The sequence below is a fragment of the Myotis daubentonii genome, chromosome 6 (genome assembly GCF_963259705.1).
Source record: "Myotis daubentonii chromosome 6, mMyoDau2.1, whole genome shotgun sequence".
Classification (NCBI taxonomy): Eukaryota; Metazoa; Chordata; class Mammalia; order Chiroptera; family Vespertilionidae; genus Myotis; species Myotis daubentonii.
In genome coordinates this window covers 82,111,941-82,131,604 of record NC_081845.1, presented here as the reverse complement: position 1 = coordinate 82,131,604, position 19,664 = coordinate 82,111,941, and the positions used below count along the sequence as shown (strand labels likewise).

Here is a 19,664-nt window from a genome sequence, read left to right as displayed (position 1 = left end):
ATGTTTTTGATATTTATTTTATATATTTAAATGCCATTTAACAAAGAAAAATCAACCAAAAAAATGAGTTCGCGTGTCTCCTCTGACACGTGTCATAGGTTCGCCATCACTGCTCTAAGCACTGAACTAAACTGGCTATGGTTATATACTATACTTTTTATCATTATTTTACAGCATACTCTTTCTACTTAAAATGAAAAGCCTCATCATGCATCTTGTGTTGAGCATGTCTCTTGATTGCATTATTTTCTCTTGTGCTTGACTTCATCTCATTTTATTTTTTAAATGTAGTGTGGCCTGAGTGCTGATAAAAGCTACAATAGTGTACAGTCTTGTCCTAGGCAGACCTAGGCTCTCGCATTCACTCACCATTCACTCTGACTCACCCAGGGCAAATTCCAGTCCTGCAAGCTCCATTCATAGTGAGTGCCCTATACAGGTGGACACTCTTTCATATTTGATAGTGTATATTTGTTGTACCTGTTCTATGTTTAGATACACAAATCCTTAGCATTGTGTTACAGCTGCCTACAGTACTCCGCACAGTAACATGTTGCACAGGTGTGTGGCCTGGGAGCAACAGGCTGTACAGAGAGCTGGGCGTGTAGTAGGCTGTGCCATGTAGGTTTGTGAGCACACTTGATGATGTTCACACAAAGATGACAATGCCTGCAATGGGAAAATGCATTTCTCAGACCGTATGTATCTGCCTGTAAGCCCCACATGTCTGTAGTTCTAACTCTCATAATCAATCCATGTTTTATTAGGAAAATTTCTAGAATAAGGCCTTTTTTAAAATAACAAAGCTTTTTAGAGCTTTCTTTGCCAAGTCACAAATCAATGTCTACCAGACTTCGCTCTTTCGTAATCTCTAAATGTTTTCATAATCTATACAGTATTATTTACACAGCACTATTAACCAGGGGGAATGAATACAGGGGAAAATAAAAACTTTTTATAAGTGACAAAGTGGGATACAGAAATACATACATTGTCATGTCAATCTCTAACATTTAGAGATTACAAGAGTGAAGTCTGGTATATATTCATTTGTGACTTCTCAAACTTTAATGTGAATCCCCTAGGGATTGGTCAGCTGCAGATTCTGATTTGGCAGCTCGGGGGTGGGCCTGACATTCCACATTTCTAAACTTTCTTGAGAATGTCCAGGCTGCAGGCTCACAGACTATACCTTGAGAAGCATCAGCATACATTAGTTTGTGTAAAGATAATACTCAGCTTTGATATATATATAGTTTATGCTCAGAAAGGTGTACATATACATATATAAAAATAGAATGAAAGCAATAAAACCAGACTGGAAACATACCAAATATGAAAAGAGATGTAGGGTCATGGGTAAGTTTGTTTTCTTTTATTCTATTTTTCTTTTCCCTAGCAAAATATTTTCTCTAATTTGTCTGCAGTGGACATAACGTTTTATTTTAACAGAAAGCTTTCTCTCTCTCTCTCAATACCAAGTCATGTATTGAATCTCAAAGTGATGAAGGTTGTGGACAAAGGTTCTAAGAGAGGTTGACACTTGCCCGATCCATGGTGGTTATGTGACTATGATACTGTCTATGGCAGCCGTGGGCAAACTATGGCCCACGGCCAGATCCAGCCCGTTTGAAATGAATAAAACTATTGAAAAAAAAGACCGTACCCTTTAATGTAATGATGTTTACTTTGAATTTATATTAGTTCACACAAACACTCCATCCATGCTTTTGTTCCGGCCCTCCGGTCCAGTTTAAGAACCCATTGTGGCCCTCGAGTCAAAAAGTTTGCCCACCCCTGGTCTATGGTCTCTTGAGCGGCCAGGTGGCTTCGGGAAGTCCTTGCTGGGTTTCATCCGCCTAAGACAACTTTAGATGATCACATTTTCCGGTGCGGTGGAAGTGAGACCAAAGAGCCAACATCCAGCCATTCTCAGAGACATCTTAGTACTGATAATGGCCACGGTTCTCTCGATTCACTCCCAGGGCTCCGTGAATGGTAAGACTCCACCGGCTCCTCACAGGACAAAGTTCTGCTGGGACCAGGAAAATCTGTGAAGCAAATTCAACAGCACTTCAACTTTCTACTTTTCATATCAGGGAGACATCTGTCTAAAGGAAATCTGTAAGTACATTGCAGGCATTTAACAGGAAGGTTGGTAAGCGCTTTAAAAAGAATTTTTACTTAAAAGAGTTAAAAATCACCTCAACATATTTGGATGAAAGTGTTGGGGGGAGGTTCACTCTTTGGGGTGCTCCATTAGACATGGTTACCATTAGTTTTATTTTTTTAATTTATTGTTATTGTTACTATGACAGGTGTACCCATTTCTCCCCAGCTCATCCTTTGCCTACCTCCACCCAGCCCTCGCGCCCCCCTCCCTCTGGTCATCACTACTGTTGTCTGTGTCTATGGGTTATGCATGCATGTTCTTTGGCTACTCCCTTCAGTCATTAGTTAGTTGTATCTACTTGAACCAAGTAAAGGAAATGGGATTCACATAAAAAACTCACCTCCCTGAAATGGAGGCTTAGCCATTGCTTATAGCCACTATTTGGTTAATTACATATTGATTTGTTCCTTGCAGCTGGCTACACTTAATCAGGTTGGATTCTTGTCAAGCTCATCGTATTGACAGCTCTTCCTACAAAATACTGTGCTCCACTTTAACAGTTAGCAAGAACAGCATTTAGTGAGAACTGCCCAGACTTTGAGACCCTTATCCTAACAAATGGAGTTGAGCTGACTTGAATAAAAACATTTTAAAAGAAAGGAGATACTGTAAAATGGAAACTTAATTGTGCCCATTCTGCTTTTCTCTTACAACAGAGCATCAGATTTTGAATCCCAGAGGGGAAACAAACTAACCTGACAGGTCCTAAAGACAGAATGCAAAGCTCCTACCAGCCACCAGGAGCTAAGCAGTGTGTGAAGCCCCTTCAAAGACACAAGCATGGTGCACAGTAGGTCTCTGAACCTTAGGGTGAATCTTAATTACAAAGACGAGGTCATTTCTAAGGAATTTAAGGAATGTACTTACTGATACTTTAAGTGTTGGAAAAAGCTAGAAATAAGTCTTCTTCCAGCAATGGAGAAAAGAGTGAATAAAAACCACTGGTTTTGAGTTCAATGTGATTTCTTGGGCTGTATGCCTTCAGCTGACTTATTAAGCAAAAGACTGAAGCCTGATTAGGATGAAAGTGAACTAAAAATAACAATAACACGACTGCCCGGCTGGTGTTGCTCAGCAGTAGTGTCGACCCAGGAACCAAGAGGTCGCCAGTTCGACTCCTGGTCAGGGCACATGCCAGGGTTGCAGGCTCGATCCCCAGTGGGAGCCTGCAGGAGGCCGCTGACCAATGATGTTCCTCTCTCATCGATGTTTCTATCTCTCTATCCCTCTCCATTCCTCTATCTCTAAAAATCAATAATAACATTTTTAAAAAGATACTACTACTAATAATGGCTAACTTTGAGCATTCACTACATGCCAAGCATTGTTCTAAGTATTTTTCATTTATCTTAACCCCGGGCGGGGGGGGGGGGGGGGGCGGGGAAACTGCCATGAGGTTGATAGAATCTATTATCCCTATTTAACAAATAAGGACAGAGGCACACAGAGATCAAGCTGAACTCCATAGAGAAGGCAACCAAATGATGCTGTTTTCGATCAATGTTAAAATGGCTTTTCTTGTTAACTAGTCAATGCTTTATCACGTGGGGCATACAACGACTCACAATGAAATTTACTAACTCAGGTTTGAAATCCGTCAGCCAAGTTTAACCTCATAACTAGTTGTCAGGCAGGGTTGTTGAGGGTGGGGGGCGGGAGGGGAGGTAATTTACTTTATGGGATCTTTATTACCTTTTCTACCCACCAGGCACTTTTGAACACATATGAGCTCAGGTCCTGAATTCCTCTTTCAAGTGAGGAGCTCATGGGCCTGAGAACTGTTAGTGGTGACTGTCCAGCCAACAGGCCTTGCAGGGCTCAGGGACATCAAGGTGACTCTCGTACTTCTCCTGAACGTGAGTTGGAAAACCCAAGGTTACCTTTGACCCCCTAGAAGTAGGCCATTCCCAGCCTTTAGGCGAGAGACGATCCTATCCTTGCCTAACTTAGGGCAGCTGCTTTTCTCTGGAATTACTGAAATAGCACCTATATATAAGGAAAACGCGTGCTGGTTTACATTTACATCCTATTCACCCATAAACGCTTCACCGTTTCAGAAATCAACATGGATTTCCCGTCTCCTGTCTGAATTTTGCCCTGAATATCCTGACCACATGCCAGGGACTCTGCTACACATCAGAGAGTGAAAGCCCTTTATCATTTGAATTTTATGACCGGTCATACAAGGTCCAGCAAACAACGGTCCACAGGTCAAATCAGGCCATCACCGTTTCCTATGGCGAGTGTGCTAAGAATGTCTTTTCATTTTTAAATAAATGATAAGAATAATATTTCATGACATTGGGACGTTATATGAAATTCAAATTTTCGTGTCCATAAATAGTTTGATTGGGACACAGCCACCTGTATTATTTGTAAGAAGCAGCATCACCAGCTGTGTGACCTACACAAGCCACATGACCTCTAGGCCACGGCTGGCCCATCTATAACATAGGGATATACTTGACCAATCTTGTCTGCCAGGAGGCAAGGAGTGGGTCAGAGGATACCTGAGGGCATTTCAAGCTCTAAACTGAAAACAAGGGGCAGAGAGGGGGAGCTGGTAAGGGAGGGGACACTGTTGAACAGCTTATTCCTCAAAAGCCAAGTCCCCTTGTCTTGTTAATTCTTTCGGTAACCAAATACCTCCCCTTCAGCCCTGCCAGTCAGCAGTCTATTTCCAGGGGGGTTAGGGGGCTCCTCAGATTCCCAAACCATGGCACCCTACTAAAGGGATAATAAAGATGGAATTTAATAAAAAGAGGAGTAAGTAAAATAAAAATGAATTCTTTCCACAGCACCAGAAGAAATATGTTGTCAACAGCATCAGGAGAGAAGTATTTTCAATACGGTCTTGACTATATATCTTAATTAATAAAATAACCATGGACAAAAAAAATATAGTCATTTTACGGCAAACTATACATTTCCACCTTTAGATCAGAAGATGTATCTGGGTATTTCAAACATTAATTAAATGTTTCGGACGAAAAGCATTTTTACTGGGCTAAAGTAGACACTTTGGGGTAAAGCTCCTTTAAATGGCATTTCCCTGTGGGCGCCCAGTTTTCTGCTCTCTTCCCCTTCCATTCCTAGCGCCTGTTTTCTCCCTAACACTGAACTGTGAACAAAGAAAAAAGTGACATCAGGAGAAAGTCAAAACTGTTTACTTGCTGCTCTGTTTTACCTTTTCAGCTTTTGAAACGTTCTGCTTTGAAGTCTTCAAGAGAGAGCGGGTGAGCGGAAAACAGATGAGCGAGAGGTATTGCAAAATGAGAACGAACAACGGATTTCCTTATTTCAAAAGTCCCACATTGTTAATGTCAAAATACCCACCCCTTCTGAACGGCGTAGGTCGCCAAGGCCCTCACCGTGTTTCAGCCACAGGAAGAGGTAGTGCGTTGCTTACGGTTCTCCCGTCTGCGTCCGTGCGCTCAGCGGCCCCGGCCCGCGCGCGCCGCTCCAAGTCCTCGCTGTTGGTTAATTGCGGGGTGAGGGTCCGGGAGGAGTGTTTTCTGTCCCTGAGAATTTTCGATCACCCCGCAGCCCCTCCTCCGGGTTTATCTCCTTGGGGACTCGGGGCCTCGTGGCCGAGAAAAGACCGTCTCTCCGCAGCGTGGACTCGGGGCGCCTCTCTCCGTGCCCAGGGATCCCTGCGCCCCGCCACCCGCTTCGCCGTGGGTGCGGAACGTGACCACGGTCACGGCGCGCTCCTCCGTGCGGGTGGCCAGGCAGCCCCGCGGCCACTCGGTCAGCTGCAGCTCCTGCGTCGCCCGGTAGTCCTCCACCCGCACCAGCACGCGCTTGGGCGGCGCGGCGCGGTCCGGCGGCCGGGCGGCGGGGGGAGCGTCCGCGCCGCGGCCCGGCGCCCGCTTTTCCCGAGGTAAGTGCGGAGACGGGCACCCCCGGGCCTCCTCGCCCGCCCCCTCCTCCCGCTCCGGGTCCCCGCGGGGCCGCAGCCCTCGCTCCGGGTGAAGCAGAAAGAGCACTTTCTCTCGGACCCAGGACTCCGAGTCCAGATCCTCCGCGGCCCCGCAGGCCTCGGGGGCGCCGCCCGCGCTCCCGCTCGCCCCCGCCGCCTCGGCGGGACTCGGGGGGCCCGCGGCCAGGGGGGGCCCGGCTCGCCCCAGGCGGAGGGGGGCGTGCGCGAGGGGCGTCGCTCGGCGGAGACGCGGGGCCCCCATCCCGGCCGGAGGGTCATTCATTCGCTGGCTCCTTCCCGGGTTCGCGCAGCAGACACCGTCCGAGCCCCGGAAAGCGCGGGACTGGCCGCCGGGTGTGGCCACGCCGCCCCCGCCCCGCCCCCGGGGCGTCCCGCCCGCGGAGCTGGGGGCGATCGTCTCCGGCCAACCTGGGGCAGGACCCGCCCCCCTCCCTCCGCTCCCCTCCCCTCCGCTCCCCGCTCGCCCTGCGCCCGCGGCGTTCAGCCTTTAAAGACAAAAGCCTGACCTCCCGAGGTCGTAGCTCCGGTCTGTTCCCGCCTCCCTCGCATCTACCCGGCTCTCCGCGCCCCGCGCTCCCCCGGAGCCGCGGCGCCGGACACCCCCGCCCTGCGCACCTGGAGTTGCCCAACGAAGTATCTCCCCAGGACGCTCCTCCTAGTGAAGGAACAAGGAAGTTCCTGAAAAAGTTATCTGACCTGATCAAATTCTTCCGAAAAGGGTTCCTGTCCGCCCCGAACCCACCCCGCCCGCTGCCCAGGTGACCGAATGGCGATCCCAGGACCAGACTGGGGAAGGCGACGCCCGTGGGAAAGGGCCTTGGTTTGCTACTCCCCCTCCGGAAAGCCTGGGGTCCCACCTGTCTCCCTTCTGGTGCTCATCAGCGTGCTTCCCAGGGAGGCCTTCGTGCCGTTGACCAAATGGAAACAAAGCGCTAAACGAACGTCTTGAGGATTTAGTGTTGTGTCCATGTCGTTGTGTTTTTTGTTTTTGTTTTTTAATTTTCCCCGTCACCGCCCCCCGCCCCCCTTTAACTCCAGAGGTTGAAAATAGATGTATCTCCGTGTGCTCTTGGCATCTACTTCTTCCGAGCCCCCTGCCACACTAAGCTTTGCCGGAGGCTAACTGGAAAATGGGAGCTTAGTGTGTGATGTCTGTCCGTTCTTAGTAACAGGTGCTTGTTTCATTAGAACATGCGCAGTTTTCCTCTCTGCTTTAGAAAAATGATTGCAGCGGTGGAAATGTTTGCCCATAGATGAAGGACCAGGTAGTCTGCCAGGTCTTAGAATTAAGAAAAGTGTGGTAGGCATGAGAAAACGTGGGTCAGATCTGGCGGATTCGGTGCCTGACCTTGGGCTGGTTTCTGGTAAATCATAGCTCACTGAAGATTTTGATTTAAAACTCACTTACTCTTTGCAACAAACTAAGGAATTAGTGATACTGCTGTGATTAACTAGTTATTAATAACAGGAAACGAGCAAAGGGAAGGCCAGACACTATAGGCTTGTCTATTGGGCAGCTTCACCAGAGAGCTACAACTTTACACTCCCCAGGGTTCCAACAAAGGGGAGCTAGAGCATGCCCAGTAAAGTTGGGGTAACATGGGGAAGGTGCTTGCTGTCAAAAAGGTCATGGGCCAGAATGGGCGTGGCCACTGCAAGGGCAGGAGATTTGGGGTATTTTAATCCCCTGAATAAAGGAGTTCAGGTTCTTCGCTCCTCTTGCTGCTCTGGGGACTTTTGTGACGTTGGGCTTGTGGGGCTCCCTTGTGCTCCCCCACATGGCCCATGGTCATGTGGTCCCACACACAATGGACTAATGGACTGCAACTAGCCATGGTCATGCAGCCCCACACACAATGGACTAATGGACTGCAACTAATGGGCGCCAGCATGGAAAGGGAACTCTGGACTCTGATCTGCTTCTAGCTTTGCGGAAAGGATGCAATTCCATGGAAATAAAGCGTTCTACCATATCTCATCCTCTGCAAGTGCTTATTCCATTGGTAGGTGCTCCAGGAACCCCGCTTCCACTGATAACAGAAGTATTACTCCAGTTTCCTTGAAAACTTTGAAGGACAGGGAGGTAGTTGCCCAAGGTCAAGCACTAATAAAGAGTAGAGCCAGAAATTACCTGCCTATTTTAAGCCTATGACTTCATGTTCTTTCCTGTTCATTTACTTGACCAGTAATTACTGAGTGTGTGCTGACTGTCAGACACTATTCTAGGTGATGGGAACATGTGGGGGGGGGGAGGGGGAGAGAAAAACCAGATTGCTTCTTCTCTTGAAGAATTCTTCTTTATATGTAGTAACATAAATCAAGTTCTCTATCCAGAAATAAGAGATAGCAAATGAACTTTAATGTACATGAAGATCACCTGCAAATTAATGCCATAACCTACTCTCAGATTCTGTTCTTATAGGTTTGGGGTAGGGTTTAGAATATGGGGTTTTAGCAAGACCCTCAGTAATTCTGATGCTAGCAGTCCGTGGACAGCTTTATGAGAAACATCACCAAAAGTCAGCTTAGATAAACTCCAGGCCTTTTTTTTTTTTTTTTTTTTTTGCTGCTTTCAATGGGCGCGCCGTGTTTTCCTTCTTTACAGGAATATTGGGGAAATTCCAATGAAGAGGTCTGTGTTCCGAGGGAAGCCATATGTAAACCACAAGATTTATTGCTCCGATATGTCAGTATTCAGCATTTCGATACTGGAGGATGAGAAAAACCCATTTGTTGAGAAATGAGAGTCACCCATCACATAGCACCTGAATTTCTAGATGTCAAGAAGTTGTATGTAAATGCACAGAAGAACATGCAGAGGAAATGCCAAGCAAATTGAGCTTCAATGAGACAAAGCCTAAAAAGAGTGTAAACCAGAGACACAGGTGGCTTGCCTCCAGAGTGGTGCTGTCTGCTGGGCTTTAATGTCTCCAAGTGCCTAAAAGGTGAGAATGGTGTAAAGGACCCCATTAGCTCTCTGAATTGCCTATTATAGTTTCTGGCTGGTCAGCCAGTTAGTAAAGTAATTTCTATCCCCGAGGTCCGAAAAGTCACAGCAGACACTGCACCCTGGTAGTGTCAAAGGACGCCTGTCACTGGTAGCCCAACCAGCCCAGGACCTGGCCCTCTCGTTTGCCTATTAGATTCAGACGTTATTTTAAATTCTTCTACTTTACTCTCATTCTCAGTCATTCTAGTACCTTTGCCCTTAGGAGGTTTACCCCCCACTTGCAGGCCTCTGGCTTTATTTTATAGCCATGGCGATATTTTATAGCTTTCTTCTCCTATCAGATCTAAAATTCTTGACCTGGAAAACTGGCCTAGTAGATAGTTTTGTTTTGTTTTTTGCTTGTGGAAAAGTAAAAATAAGACAGCCCTGCTGGTAGCTAGGCTGTGTTGGTGCCAATGGCACGTAATGAACATTCACATAATATAAACATTGGCCGTGTAAAGGACACGCTGTGACCAGAGACAAGGCCACCACAAAACCATAAAAAAGATCAAACATCTCCCCCTCCCACCCCCCTTATGGCTAACATAATTGGCCCTGCTGCTTTACCAATGATTCCGCTCCTGCTTGAATTCTCTGGTTTGCTGGATAAAAATGGCCCAGGCACCCTTTCTCTGCATTGCCCCCTCTCCTTGACAAGATCTAATCAAGACCTGCTCCTGCTTCCTTAGAATCAGCTAACTTAAGTCTGATCTGAGATGTGCCTCCTAACTCCACTTAATGACATGTCCCAGAATTTCTCAAAGGTGCATTCTGACTTGCTGAAGGGAGATAAATAACCCTAATTAGATCTTCAGTGCAGGTGTGTTCCGGCTGGCCTTTGGCTGCTCTACCATTTGTTAATTTGGAAAGTTTATAGTGCCACGCCCTGAAGTGAAATAGGAATATTGTTGGGGCAGGGAGAGGCCCGGGTGAAAGGGAAGGGAAAATCTGCCACAGAATGGATTTCTAGTGGTTTGGCTGCAAACAGCTTGGGGTGGCTCAGGCATTAGGAAATGAATCAATACCTCTCTTGAATCAGTACATTAATCAAACAAAGTAATACGGTAATAGGGCTTCACTTTTAAAACTCAGGAAATTCGAAGAGTTGTGGCAAATAGGATGGTCAAGAAATGTTTATTTCAGCGTATTGGCTACAGCTCGCGTTTCTACATCTGGGCTGAAGGTTTCTGTGACACTTATTACAGGGTTCCTTGGCTCACTGGCAGAGTGAGAGCCTATCGGTGCCTTTCGCCACGAAATTCACAATTCAGACAAGAGTCAGCAAAGACTCTGTGGCTCACTTGCCATTATTGGGTCTGTTGTTAATTAATTTGTTCAGATAATGTTTTTTTATCTTTAGAAATAAAGGAGCCTTTCATATTATGACAGGTCATGCTCACGCACACATCACTTTTATGGGGAAATATCAGGGTTTTCTCGAGGATGGCTGTTCATGAAGCTCAGGCCTCCATAAAGCGAATAAGTCAGACCAGGTTCAGGCAGGTGTATTGTTTTTAAGCCGCCCTGTCTGAAAGTACTAGTGGATCACTAGATAATGGAGCTTCTTTATTGTTTGCTGGATATGCCTCCACCACAAATAACTTATTCTTGCTAAGTAAATGCGAGAATTCCTGTTTCGAGGAATTTACAATCACACTGGGGAGACAAAACCAATAGACGTGAAACAGCCAAATTTTCCAATCTGAATGAACTTGAACTACCTCGTTACTTTTCAAACTTGATTACACATTGGAATCACCTGCAGAGTATTAAAAAAACAAACAAGTGTTATATGCACCCTGGCAGGCTGGCTCAGTTGGTTGGAGCATGGTGGTCCTGTACGCCAAAAAGTGGTGGGTTCGATTCCCCTTCATGGCGTGTAAGGAAGGTTACAGATCTCTCTCTCTCTCTCTCTCTCTCTCTCCTTTTTAAAAATCTATTTAAAAAAAAAAGTATTATCTGGCCCACTGTAAGAGATTTGATTCTGTTGGTCTGGGGCAGCTTGGGGCACTGGCAAGTTGGTAACTACCTTCCCAGATGATTCTAACAGCCACCAAGTAGGAGAACCACTGAAGTAGATTATCTTTAAGGTTATGACACCAGGAAAAGAAAAATTAAGAACAATATGTATATTAGGCACCACAATTACTGAAAAGAAGTTAAATCCAGTCCAGAGGGGGAAAAATGGGTGACAGAGCAGTTAAGAAAAGCTTCATGGAATGAGGGGAATTCTATCTGTGCTGGGTCGGGTAGGTACTCTGGTTGGGAGCTGCATGATGTTGGGTTAAAAGATAAAAATACTAAGTTTGCTGGTTAACTGTGAGGGGGACCAGAGTTTACCATTGCAAAATATGCCTTTTGCCCGGCTGGCGTGGCTCAGTGGTTGAGCATTGACCTATGAACCAGGAGGTCACAGTTTGATTCCTGGTCAGGGCACATGCCCAGCTTGCTGGCTCGATCCCCACTGTGGGGCATGCAGAAGGCAGCAGATCAATGATTCTCTCTCATCCTCTCCCTTCCTCTCTGAAATCAATGAAAACATTAAAAAAAAGTTTTTTAAAAAAATATGCCTTTTGGGATATTGATTAATTTAAGCTGGTTTAAAAATATATTTTATTGATTTTTTACAGAGAGGAAGAGGGATAGAGAGTTAGAAACATCGATGAGAGAGAAACATCGACCAGCTGCCTCTTACACACCTCCTACTAGGGATGTGCCCACAACCAAGGTACATGCCCTTGGCCGGAATCGAACCTGGGACCTTTCAGTCTGCAGGCTGATGCTCTATCCACTGAGCCAAACAGGTTAGGGCTAAGCTGGTTATTTGTAAGAAATAAAAGACTCAGAAAGAAACTTACCTGCCTAAAGAAATACCTGCTTGAAGGAAGGGAGCTATTCACTTTCACTATTCACCTTAGTGTACTCACCTTAGCACACTCACCTTAGCACACTCACCTTAGCACACTCACCTTAGCGTATACTAGTAAACTGCGGCAGTCACAGAGAGACCTGGCAAAGCCTGCTTGCTGGACTCCTCTGTGTGCCCCACTGTTTCCGCGTGGCCCAGCAAGAATTTGTCGGTCACATGCTTGCTCTTTCTCCTCTGCCTGTGAACTGCCTACTTTCCCTTTGAAATCCCAGACCCTTGCCCCCTCTCCTTTCTCCAGAAAGGCCAATAAGTTTCAACAGCCCAGTGTGTCCTGGGGGCTCATACTCTTATGCTACCTCCATATGCACGCATGTGATAAAGCTGGAGATTTTCTCCTGTTAATCTGTCTCATGTTAATTTGATTATGATTCTGGCCAGAAGAATTTATAAAGGTGGGAGAAAAAATTATTTTTCCACCCCGGCAACTGCAAAAGATGGCTCATGTAGCACTCAGCAGTAGCTGCTTACATGAGGTTTTAAAATTGTAATTCAGTGTCAGCTGCCTGCATTATCCCAAGTTTTAAAGTATATTCATCACCGTCCTCTCCTGGTACTGGCCAGAATATAAGCCCGGCCCTCTCCTTGAGTATGATAACTAAGTGACTTATTAAACAGGAAATGGCATCATTAGTGACTGAGTCAGCATTTAGTGATACGAAAGAACCAGTGCTCTTTATCCTACACTCATCTAGAGCATAAACAAAAGTCCAGCAGCAGCAGGTAATGTTATTCCAGAGATCATTTTATCTGTGACTCAACATGGGTGTATTAATATTCATTAAATATGTTAAATAAAATAATCACTTGGGTAGTAAAATAAAGGTCGCGATCTTAATACCCAGTCTTGATTAGGTTGTAATTAAAAAATTTAAGGGGCAAGGCAATTTTTCTTTCCATTACATGATTATATTAATCAATGTGCATGTATGTAATCAGGTTAGGGGATGACAGCTGTGGAAATCCTTAGGCAGACTTCATTTCCCAAGTAGCTCGCTGTTATAATGTGCTACGTTATAGCAACAAAGGAAAGAGTGGGTGGAAAAGAATGAGTCTCTTGTTTAGCAAGTTTGCAAACTAGTTGATCTGGAATGTCCATGAACTCAAAGAAACTGTTAGTAATAATCCCTCTTTTCCTCTTACACATACTTCATAATTCACCCCTCAAGGGCAAGGCTTAGCCAAAGTGGTATAGGACATTGACTTGGCCCCACTGTCTCTCTCAACTTACTCCTCTTTCTCAACTTTTTTAAAAAAATATATTTTATTGATTTTTTTTTTTAACAAAGAAGGGAGAGGGATAGAGTTAAAAACATCCATGAGAGAGAAACATTGATCAGCTGCCTCCTGCACACCCTCCACCGAGGACGTGCCCGCAACCCAGGTACATGCCCTTGACCGGAATCGAACCCAGGACCCTTCAGTCCACAGGCTGACTCTCTATACACTGAGCCAAACCGGCTAGGGCTCTCTGTCCTTTTATATTAAGGACAATCTTATGTTATTTTCTTATTTTCCATACTACAAATTCATTAAGAAATGTATGGAATCTAGCCCTTCTTTAGTTTAATACTCCTAATAGCTAGCCTTTCCTCTGATCATAATTTGTGTCTCTTCCACTGTTTTTCTGAACTTCCTTTTCCTCAGACCCTTCCTCCCTCCCCACCCCATTTTTCTTTTTTCAGTTTCTTCCCTACTTATGTGATATAGTGCAGAATTTAAGCGTGTGAGTGGTGGAGCCAAACTCCCTGGATTTAATTTCTATCCTGCCATATATTAGCTGCATGGCTTTAGGCAGCATACTTTCTTTATCTTAGTTGATTCATCTGAAGAGTGAGGTTAAGAATAGCACCAGTGCCTGTCTCCTGATACACTGATCCAGTCCTCAGTTTTTCCTAATCTGCTGTGTATTCCTTCCAGTTGATCTTTATTAGTGCTATGTCAGCCTATATTTCTGACCGTTCTTTTTCATAGTTACTATATCTTTTCTCATGCTGTTGAGCATCTTTACCATCATTATTCTAAACTCTATATCAGGTAAATTACTTATCTCCATTTCATTTCTATTTCTTCTGGAGAATTCTCTTGTTCTTTCATTTAGGGGGGTGTTTTTGTCTGCCCATTTTGGCTGGCTGTTTGGATTTGTGACTGAGTATTAGGTATATCTGCTATGCCTCTCAGTCTCTAGAACAGGATAGTGTCAAATGCTGTTTCTGACTAGTGAGATCAGGCAAATACCCAAAGCCTCCAGAGACCAGCCTCTGCCTGTAGACTGATTGGATTAACTCTTAAGTAGCCCTCAGACAATCATCCTCAGGTGTGGTGAGAGATGTTCCAATAGGGTGGGGCAATTGCTGCTGCCTGGAGGCTAATTGCCATTCTCAGAGACTCCACACCATGGGACAACTGCATAGCAAAAGTCTGCCTGAGAAAGATGGCCTCATCAGAATGAAGGAATGACTCAGCACAGGAAAGCATGGTGTCTGCCTTCTGAACTCTAACTTTAGGATGATTTTTTGGTAATTTAGTTGTAATTCCAGTTTGGTTCTGGGAACTTGTCTGTGTAGCATCCACTTACTCTGTGGCAATATTTAGTTTTCCTTCTTATAGACATTCTGAGAACAGCACCCGCAACCTAGTGAGAGATTCGGTTCAATAGTGCCCCCTGGTGGGCATTCTGAGAAGAACACCATAATAAGGTATTAGGGCTCAATAGTATCAAAAAAAAAAAAAAAAAAAAAAAGAATAGCACCAATGCTATAGGTTGTTGGGGTGAAGTTAATATATGCAAAGTCCCAAGAGCAGTACCTGCCCCATAATAAATGCCATTTCCTCTAGAATAAATAAAAACAGGGATTTTTAAAAAAATCTTGTGCACTGCATTGTAACTATCACTGCTGTATCTCCAATACCTACATCAGTGCCAGACATCATTGTTGAATTCATCAGTTTTCTATTTCTACTATATTTGTCTTTCAGTTCTTTTCTTTGGAGCCCTGATTCCTCTTTCTTTCCTTCTTGAGACCTCTTTGTTTCAAGTTCTGCATTCTTTGCCTCTCCTGGTTTCATAATCTATTGCTGAGCTAAATTGTCTCCTGTCTGGGTTTAAGGTACTTTGGTTTTCCTAAACCCTATATTCGCCCCCTACTGGGGATCAAACCTTTTGGTGTATGGGACAACACTCCAACCAATGGAGCCACCAGGCCAGAGCTGGGTTTAAGTTTTTTGAGTGGAATAAAATATAGCACTTCAATATTTATTAAAAATTATTAGTCATGCCCAGCCAGCATGGCTCAGTGGTTGAGCATCAACCTATGTGCCAGGAGGTCACAGTTCAATTCCCAGTCAGGGCGAATGCCTGGGTTGCGGGCTTGATCCCCAGTGTGGGGCATGCAGGAGGCAGCCGATCAGTGATTCTCTGTCATCATCGGTATTTCTATCTCTCCCTCTCCCTTCCTCTCTGAAATCAATTAAAAAATTATTAAGCCATGAAGTTACCAATGAAAAGATAAAGCAGAACTCATTGCAAGAAAAGTGAGAATAAAATAATATTTAAAATAAAATATTTTACATTAAAAATTATTTTAAATCTTCACCTGAGGATATTTTTTCCCATTGATTTTTTTTTAGAGAGTTGAAGTTGGGGGAAGGGGAGAGAAAGAGAAAGAAACATCGATGTCAGAGAGACACATTGATTGGTTGCCTCCCCCTCAGGCTCTGACCAGATCAGAGTTTGAACCTAAAACCCAGGTACATGCCCTTGACTGGGAATCAAACCCGAGACCCTCCAGTTTGTGGGCCGACCCTGCAACTACGCCGGCCAGGGATACATTAAATTTGTGGTGATTGTGTTTGTGTTTGTCATTTGTACACACTTTGGGCCTGTACATCTGCAACCTTTTTTTTTTTTAAAACATATTTTATTGATTTTTTACAGAGAGGAAGGGAGAGGGATAAAAAGTTAGAAACATCAATCAGCTGCCTCCTGCACACCTCCTACTGGGGATGTACCTACAACTAAGGTACATGCCCTTGACCAGAATCAAACTTGGGACCCCTCAGTCCGCAGGCCGACGCTCTATCCACTGAGCCAAACCGGTTAGGGCTAAATCTGCAACCTTTACCAATGCTTTATTTTTATTCAAACATAAAAATAGTTGAAAGAAGAGTATAATAAATAGCTGCTGTATCCTTCACCTAGATCCACTAATGGACAGACAAATGGGAAAAGTATGTGTGTCTGTATTTATTTATATCTTGGATCAGTTTGGAGGTTATTCTGGTATAGGGTATGAGGTATGAATCAACTTTTTTATTTCAAGTTGTTACCTAGTTGTCTCATTGCTGTTTAATCAAAATGCCATCTTGCCCCAGTTGGGGCACAAGCAATTGATGTGTCTCTCTCATATTGGTGCTTCTCTCTCTCCCCCCTCCTCTTGCTCCCTTCCACTCTCTAAAAATCAATGGAAAAAAATACCCTCATTCCTGGAGTGAGGATTAAAAAAAATAAAATAAATAAAATGCCATCTTTACCCCAGGGATTTGAAATACCACTTTGGTTTCATTTAAACCTTCCTAGGTACTTGTAATTCTGGACCTTTCTTTTCTGTCTCATTGTTTGGGTAACCATGGAGCATTACTATACTTTAAATGATGTAACCCTTATAGTATGTTTTAATATTGATAGGGTTAATTTCTCCTTTTACACTGTTCAGTTTTTCTTTCAGAATTTGTGTTGCTATCTTTATGTATTTATTTTCCTCAAAAGCCCTAGAATAAAGTTGTGTAGGCTCAGGAATCTGCTGCAAAGAAATAGTGCAAAACGTAGCAAAAATTCTGATGTAACAACAAGAAACAACTCAAGTGCCCTCTCTTTGGGAAAGAATCTGGAACTAAAATCTGACCTCTGCTGTTCACTGCAGTTACTGCACGGTAATAACTCAACGTCCGACAGTCTCATGCTAAGCCTTTCAGTGGCGTTTAAAACCTAGAGCAGTGATGGCAAACCTTTGAGCTCGGCGTGTCAGCATTTTGAAAAACCCTAACTTAACTCTGGTGCCGTGTCACATATAGAAATTTTTTGATATCTGCAACCATAGTAAAACAAAGACTTATATTTTTGGTATTATTTTATATATGTAAATGCCATTTAACAAAGAAAAATCAACCAAAAAAAATGAGTTCGCGTGTCACCTCTGACACGCATGTCATAGGTTCGCCATCACTGACCTAGAGCATATTTTTCCTCGGAGAAACAGATCTGTTAGTGAAGAGAAGCTGCAGATAAGTCAGTATGAGGATGTTAGCGGTTCTTAGTCATACTTTTTAAAACACAAGGGCAGGAATAAGGGGAAATGAAAAAAAAAGTTCATCCCAGAAAAAGACAAGTTCACTCAACAAGTGGGCAGAATTGGATCAGGGCTGGGAACACACATGACACCAGCGTTGCTGAGGCAGGAGCGGGTAAACAGGAGAGGCTGGGAGCGGCTATTCCCTCCTCCGTCTCATTCTTCAGGGGCGGTAAGTGTCAACATTAGAAAAAGAAAAGGGCTATAGCAATGGGTTTTACTAGTATAGTTGGGGTGAAGATTTCCATCAGATTGAGAAATGTGGGCTATTAGAAACTTGGGAAAAGGGAACCAGGCTGTTCATTCTAGCGACAGAACACCTCCTTCTGTATTTTATCCCTTTATTATTGTCATTATCCCCTTTGAAATAATTGTAATGTAATTGTCCTGGCTGGAAGGAAGAAGTCATCTTTGCAGTTAGTGCTCTGCTATTCCATCTGTTATAGGCACCTCTCACCGACACCAGCGAAGCGTTACCAGACAGGATAGCCCCCTGAGTCCGTAGAGAGGGCTGTGCCCAATCTCGATCCTTGTCTTCTCACATAAACGAATGTATACGAGAGACCTTGACTGCATTGTGAAAAGCCAACTGATTAAAGCGATTAAAGCATGCACCTTTATTGAAAAAGCAAAGCAAGCAAACCTACACATCTGGCTTAGGAAGCACAGACGGGCTCTCAGCTAATCTGAAGAGCAAGTTGGTGGGGGTCCGAGGCGTTATATACCCTCCTGTCTATAGGCTTCAAACTTCTGCTGACTCTTTTGATACAGATTAATTCTCAAGGTGCTCCCCCCCCCCCTTTTTTTTAAATTTTGTTGTGGCCTTCCCAGAACTCACAAAAAGCACCTGGCAACTTTATCTTGCCAGGTCTTGAGACTGCTGTCTTCTCTGCTTAGGGAGTAAAACTGCCCCTTTCCCCTTTCCCTTTCTGCAGTCTCTCGTTAGTGTTCTTTTTTCTTTTTTTTTTTAATCACTTGTTCTCTGTCCTTGGCTGGGGAAGATAATGGCTTGTTAATTACAAGCTGGCTGCAAAGCATCCACACTGTTTGGCCTTGTTTAACCTTTCCTGTCTCAGTTTCCCTATTCCTCCTGCCCTGGAATCCTGTAACACATCTGTTGTTTTCCGTTCAGTTTTATTGTTCCCTGCCTCTAGTGTTGCCTGAAGTGAGGGACAGTTGATAAAAACTTTAGGGATTGTCATGGACAACTTACGGAAATTTAACTCATAGTGATTTCATTTCTTTCTCAAAATTCAAACCGCTAAACAATTTTTTTTATTAGAAAGGCAAAATGAAGAGAATCAAAACTTGTGACATTAGATGGGATTCTCTTTTAGAGGATGCACAAATATTTCCCTTACCCCGCCCCCAATGACACTGCCTTATCTGGCTCCCAAAGAGTGAGCAGGTTGAATTCTCAATTGTTCCTGTATATTTCCTCTCAGTGGGTCTTGGGCAGAGTGAATGGTCATTCTTGTTCAAATACACAGACACTTAACCTGCCGAACCTGGTCAACATCCACCGGCGCTGAGCATCCTCATTGTATCGACTCCTTTTGTAACCAGACAACCAAGGGGTCGGGTCCGGGCTGCCTGTCACCACTTGAGCCAATTTAAGCGACAGGGTTGCGTCATGTATGAGTGTTTATTCCATTACTGCCAGCAGCATGGGAGAGCAGCAGGCCACCCGCAAAGATCTGCTCTGACCCCCCTTGCCAGTTGGCTGGTTATACACACACAGGGGAGAAGATAGCTACGTGCAGCTGCGAGCTGTAAGTGTAACATGGACAGGGGAGGGTAGAGTCTGCAGTCCCGCCTTCAGGAGCTCAAAGTCTGATAACAAGGTGGCTAATCTTCTGTGATCTTACAAACAGCCTGATCCTGGGACCTGAGAGTGGTCAGCGTTCCTGAGAAAAACTCGGAGGGGGCAGGGTCCAGGTAATAACTGGAACGGTGAGCAGAGGTTTTCCCAGGTCGTGTCTCTGGACACCAAAGAATGAGCTACCGGACCAGGTTTAAGCACAGTGTGGGAAATTTATTACAAGCAGGTTCAGACTCCCCACAAGGGGAGGGGGACTCACTAATGGGCTGCCCGTTAAAGCCTTGTATATATTTGCTACAAGCCTGCTCTGTGTCTACCTGTGTCGTCACCTGATTGATTCCCTCAATTGTTTTTGCCCAGCAAAGGACTTAGGTGGTCTTTCCCTGTTTCTATGTGCTCTTCCTCTGTCCCTATGCGGAACTCTCTCTGTTTCTATGCATTCGTACACCTTGTTTACTGC

The 19,664-nt window shown here is 44.6% G+C and overlaps 1 protein-coding gene across 2 annotated transcripts; it reads right to left on the bottom strand.

Moving 5' to 3' along the window:
- Nucleotides 1–934: 934 nt before the first annotated feature.
- Nucleotides 935–6,547, bottom strand: C6H6orf141 (chromosome 6 C6orf141 homolog). 2 transcript variants are annotated; one of them, XM_059701485.1, is made up of 2 exons: nt 5,510–6,547; nt 935–2,051 (listed from the first exon to the last, which is right to left on the bottom strand). In XM_059701485.1, exon 1 carries the CDS (start codon nt 6,376–6,378, stop codon nt 5,734–5,736), a length of 645 nt encoding a protein of 214 aa, XP_059557468.1. In that variant the 5' UTR covers nt 6,379–6,547; the 3' UTR covers nt 935–2,051; nt 5,510–5,733. The 2 variants fall into 2 exon arrangements, with proteins under 2 accessions (XP_059557468.1, XP_059557470.1); XM_059701487.1 differs by having other exon boundaries at nt 5,583–6,547.
- Nucleotides 6,548–19,664: the final 13,117 nt, after the last annotated feature.

Coding starts and splice junctions, on each gene's coding strand:
- C6H6orf141 (XM_059701485.1), bottom strand. CDS start 6,378: ATGAATGACCCTCCGGCCGGGATGGGGGCCCCGCGTCTCCGCCGAGCG.